The 6000-nt window shown below is 46.5% G+C and overlaps 1 protein-coding gene across 1 annotated transcript in view; it reads right to left on the reverse strand.

Annotated features, from left to right (window-relative positions):
- The window catches only part of TUSC3 (tumor suppressor candidate 3), a 236664-nt gene extending 236386 nt beyond the window's left edge, over positions 1–278 (reverse strand). The window contains exon 1 of the mRNA XM_083169925.1: positions 120–278. Within this exon, the coding sequence (XP_083026051.1) occupies positions 120–260 (141 nt within the window). The 5' untranslated portion in view covers positions 261–278. The remainder of the gene's footprint in view (positions 1–119) is intronic.
- Between the last annotated feature and the right edge of the window lie 5722 nt (positions 279–6000).

Here is a 6000-nt window from a genome sequence, read left to right on the forward strand (position 1 = left end):
CGTAACCAGAGACATTATGATGCACTTCCACCTCACAGACCCATAGCAGGGCCAGCATCCTAGCTTACAGAGATCAGGTGGCACATTTGTTTCCAGCATAAAGCAGCACTGGGTAATACCTCTTTCTTCTTCTGTCCTCCCCCGTTCTGCAGGCACAGGATCAGGATGAGCAGGCTGCTCAGGAGGAAGAGATGCTGCATTGCTGCCCTCACTCTGCACGCCATCATTGTGTAGCCCTGCTGCACTCGCTCTATCCTCATCAGCACCTGCTCTGCTGCCATTGGCTGTGGTCCTGCCAATGAGCAGGCGAAAGAGAGGCTGCAGCAGAGCATCACTGGTAGTGTAGTTCTAGTTCTACAGAGCTGCAGAAATACAGGAGAGAGAGAAGATCTCAAACACACAGCACTGTAATTAGTGTCTGCACGGTGATGCTGGCTGGGATGGGGTTGTGCTAAGGAAAAGGGAATACAGTATAGTACTTGTTTTATTGCTCTTGCTGTTTCCCACGTGTATACATTATGCTGCTTATTGATTTGTACTTAATTTACTATTGCAAAAGTGTGTTAGGGTTTCCCAAGCATGAAGTATGTATTCATTTACTTAATGCTTCATCTATTTAGTTTAAGAAAAAAATAAATACACAATCTAATACCCCGTTCTCACTGTAGGCAAATTCCCGGGTCTATCATGTCGACACGGGAATTTGCCTTATAACATGGGTTTTTCTGCAGTGTGAATGGGTCGCATACCCGGATCTCATACACGGGTAAAACCCTTCTTTTTACCCGTGTTTGAGATCCGGGTATGCAGACACGGGTTGACCCGTTCACACCACAGAAAAACCTGTGTTAAAAGGCAAATCACCTGGGAATTTGCCTTGCAATGAGAATGGGGGTCCGTCCCTGCAGTCCCCGGCATTTTAATGCCGAGGAAACGCCGTGTATTTCTCACTGGCAGTGAGAACACAGCATTAAACTGTCATTATGTAATGTAAGTATATAGATAAATATCACACATATATACATATAGAGGGAACTATCCAGATATAATTCAGATTACTGTAGTGATATATTGCAGACATTCTGTATGTTGAAATGGGTAACATTGCAGTAAGAGCATGCATGCCAAAAGCAGGAACTATGTAAAAACCAGACCCGGACTAAACCCCGGACCGCCGGACCGGACACCAAGTTCTGCAGTCTGGGGCTTGTAGTGTCCGGTCCAGGGGGGTCTCCCGTCCGGGGGGTGTCTTGTCCAGGGGGTCCCTGTGATAGCTATCATTAGGGACATGGGGAAGGGGAGATTACAGTCTCACTGTGTAGTCCGGACCGTCCAGTTTTTGCTACATGCGCGGACCATACAGGGAGGCTTTATTCTCCACCTCCTCCACTCCCTGGTAACAGGTGTCACAGGCAGCCCCCCCGGACAGGACACCCCCCCAGACCGGACACTACAAGCTCCGAACTGCAGATTTTGATGTCCGGTCCGGGGGTCTTGTCCTGGTCCGGTTTTTACCCATACCCCCAAAAGCATACATTCAAATAATCTGGGACTACCGGACCTGGACAAGACCCTGGAACGCCACGGGGGGTGCCTGTGATAGCTTTCACCAGGGATATGGGGAAGGGGAGATTACAGACTCCATGTGTGGTCCGGAAAGTTCCGGTTTTTGCTACAAGCCCAAACCATAGAGGGAGGCTTATTCTTTCCCTTCTACTCTCCCTGGTGACAGCTGTCACAGGCAGCACCCCCAGACAGGGCACTCCCCGGCATACTGGGGTATTGTCCGGGTCCAGTTTTTATGCGTACCCTGATTATATACAGAAAGTGATCCATCTCTAATTACATCATTACTATAATTATTTCAAATAATACTAACAATCAAACTTACTTTTAATCAAGTGTTTGCCACAATTAACTAAATTTAATTAACAACTAAATAAAAATAATAAATTGACAAAAAAGAGCTCCAGTAACCCATCGTTCCAGGGGTTCCGTTATCAACTTCAGCAGACAGAAGGGAGGAACTGGGGCAGATGAACACTTCATTTATTTATTTACTAACAGGTATGTGTATAGCACAAACACATTCTATAGCACTATTGTAGTTATTCACAGGGCAGCCTCCTACTGCGAGGTTGCTTACAGTCTCCCCTTAGTCCCAGCATGATTTACATGCTGCAGCATTTGGGGGGTGGAGATCGGGACTGTTCTACAAAATGGGGGCACGTTGCCCTTGCTTTGTAGGCATTGTGAGGATACGGGTTCCTCATTGATCCAGACACCAGACAGATGAAACCAAAATAACTGTTTATTTCCCACAGCACACACAAATACATAATATACAGGAACAATAGGCCAATGTAGAAGCAATAAGCAGGTAGCAGTCCAAACAGGCAGTCCTTGTAGAGTCACAGTTCCCAATTGCACAGGGATCCCCACCACAACCCTATCACGTATTCCACACAGCCATGATAGTGCAGGAAACCTGTATAAGTCCACACAGGAGCGTAGTTGGGCCCACCCAGGGCAGATGATGCGTTCCACAAGATACCAGTGCAGAGTATTACCTCTTAGCCCAGGATAGCGACTAACATGAGGAGCTGACCTGTGCAAGTGATTTTAAAACATTCCAAATTCCCACGGTGGGTTTAAGCATCAGGTCTATCCCTCCTTCCTACCGCAGCTGTCACTCTCCTGCTGCCCACCTACTGTTTAAGGCTCCGCAATGTCTGCTAGATTTCGGAGATGCATAAAAAAGGGCAAATAGAAGGAACAATGACAGGGCAATAGGTTTATGTCCTGATCACCCCCTGTGGAGATTGCCTTTTGATTAGATGCTACACTTTCCCTCTGGATACTTCCTGCGTGACCATATAAGGATAACAGCATATTAAATACAGGGTAATGCCATATGAATGAAGTCCTGGGAATACACACACACACACTCAGGGACTAGTGACATAAACATGATTTACCCAGGGGACAGAGGGCTAAAAAGTATATTAATCCCTACACAGACTAAAATACCATAATTACAGTTTTACTCTATAGGTGGCCATACACACGCAGATTTATCTTCAGATCTGGCTGGTTGGAACAAAAACATGGTTATGGATGAGAGCAAATGACAGTTGACCATTTGCTTGGAAATGCTGGAAAAGTGACAAACTGTCACTCATCCATAACCATGTTTTTGTTCCAACCAGCCAGATCTGAAGATAAATCTTACTAGTGTATGGGCACCTTAAGCTTGATACCTTGACAGGCATGACAAGCCCAATGTCTTGGATGCAGACTTTCTGGCCTCAACTGAGAGTTACGACAGCCATTCTGAGTAAGCTAAAGCTTGTCCAGATGGCCGAGAGTTGGGAACAGAGGCAGAACTAACATTGGTGCAACAGGTGCAGCAAACCAGGCCCCTGAGGACTAAGGGGCCCACTACTCCACTGTTTCCCACTGTTTTTACTTGTCACACTCTGCCTAGCCCTGCTCCCAATCCTCCTAAGCAGGTAATGATATCAGCGGCATCAGCGTGTGGAATGGAGTGGGTCTCTCGGCAACCTCAGCAGCCCCCAGTGCTCCCAAGCGCCAGTGTGGGTGACACCGGCGCCTATGTTAGGCGGCGCAGAGATTGTAGGGAGGAGGCGGATCTCACTTCCTGCAATCAGTGACAGCAACAGCAATCAGCCTGCCCACAGCTGACTAGACAGGCTCCAATCCCTTAGAATGGAACGGCTTTGTGCAGACTCAGCTTACCCACTGCCAACCACAGTAGGTTATTGAGCATTTGGGTGGTTGTCTACTACTTCATAAATGCCCACTTTAATGTCTACAGCTGTACCGATTATGGCTAGGGAGGGTCAGTCATTGAAGGAGCGAACAGCAGTCTGTCTCTGGCTGGCCAAGACAGCATTTTCCTTCTACAGAAACTGATCAGCTGACCAGCTAGTGTTGTACTGTTACTGCCAGTTTGTCCAACAGTTTGTCCATGCAACACAGCCTTGAGGGACAGCTGAATCCCCAGTGAAGGATCCAGAAAGTTCCTCACTGTCACCCGAGCACAACAAACAAATCAACAGAGTTGATACATATTTCCCGTACATACAACCCACAGAGGGTTACACAAGCGCACGGCATCTCCTCAGTGCATGGACAGAGGGCGTTAAGCCACTAGGCGAGTGCTGGACACAACCCCCCAAAATGATAAAAACGGGGGTCACTGTGCTAGGCCACACCTATGTGCCCCTTAGCCACACCCCCTTTTGAGGAGGAGCGCCCCTTTGGCATGGCAGGTCTCGATTTGGAAATTACAAAGATTGGGAGATATGGAACATCCTTGTCACATTCAGAACATGTATTGTTTATAACTTGTATTTCAGTGAATTATTCCTATTTATCAAGTAAAAATTGTTTAAAAGTGTTTCAATGTAATTGAAAAATGTGATTTATTGTTTATTCACAGCTATGAACGGGCTGTCACTTTCTTTTGTGCTGTGTGCATTGCATAATAACAAAGAAAGATGTTTACTGTATATCATTCTTTAGATAGAAGTTGTTTTCTAGAAGAAGGAGAAAGTTATTGAGCATATCAAGGCTTAATAACTCTGCTTTTTATGTATTGTTTATAAGTCCGTTAATATTGATATATTCTTCAATGCTTTGTTCAGACTTGTACTTATGGTATACTTCAACATCAACATATGGAACAAAGTAAAAACTAATTTTAGTCAGATTAGCTGAGATTATCAGTTTCCTATAGATTCATACAGTACGTAATGCAGTGATAGTTATGGTGAACCATTGTTTTATGTGAGAAGTTACTGGAACACAAAGAAATGAAAGAGATAGCAGGTCTCTGCCAGCGGTAGCATCCAACTGACTTTCATTTGTTTTATTATTTAACAGTTCTTACATTTAATTTGTGTGAATGACCCAGTAATATAACTATGTAATGGATGAAAGAGAGTGAAAGGCAAGTCGGACATAATTACAGTAGTGTCCTAATACACCTAGCATCTATACACCGTATGCCCGGTGTTACTGAGCCATCTTTTTCTTATCTCTAATGCAGCAAAACCCCCTCATAGTGTGCGGGACTTCAACTTTAACCGCACAGGAACTATATTTACACACTTACAAAGTAGAGATGTGCGGTTCGGATTTGCTCAGATTAGGGATGCCAATCCCGGGGCATTTTTTCAATCCCGGGATTGAAAAATGCTCAATCTCGGGATTCCCGGGATCCCGGGATTGGCATCCCCACCAAAAAAAAACATTTTTAGCATAGAACCCACCCCGGCCGACCCGCACATCTACTTACATTAGGGTGCGGGCGGGCGGCCGGGAGTGGGTTTGGAGGTGCACGGTGCCTCCCGGCAAGTGCACCTCCATAGAAGACAGCAGGCGGGCGGAGGCAGGCGGGCGGCGGAGAAGAGGCGGGCAGGCGGAGGCAGGCAGCAATGTTCCCTCTAATTTTACGAAGGCTGTGTGCGGCTAAAGATTTTGGCTGTGCAACTTTGGAATGAAATTTACATTTTTGTGCGTCACTTATATATAACTGGAAAATGACGTTCAGCATATGTGTTAACTTTACTTCAAAATGATATTAAACATTTAAACATTCAAAATAGAGTACACAATGTAGTTAATGGGTGAAACACACATTAATTGAGTCCACAACTGCAAAAAGGACCACTGCTGCTTTGTGCGCTCAGTTGTAATGTCTGTGCGCACACTCATCGAGGTGTGTGCGCGCGCACGTGCGCACAGCTTAGAGGGAACACTGGCGGGCAGGCGAGCGGAGTCAGGCCGGCGTGCTGGCGGGCGGCGGAGAAGAGGCGGGTAGGCGGTCACTGGTGACGTGTGGCCTGCGCAGCGTGACCTCTACTGTCACGCTACGCAGGCCGCACGCCGGGTCAGGTTACGGGAACAGCCTGGCAGCGTCTGAGCGAGTGCTCAGACGCTGCCCGGCATTAGACTGCGCATGCGCAGTCTAAT

Source organism: Crinia signifera, chromosome 1 (assembly GCF_055691185.1).
Source record: "Crinia signifera chromosome 1, ASM5569118v1, whole genome shotgun sequence".
Classification (NCBI taxonomy): domain Eukaryota; kingdom Metazoa; phylum Chordata; class Amphibia; order Anura; family Myobatrachidae; genus Crinia; species Crinia signifera.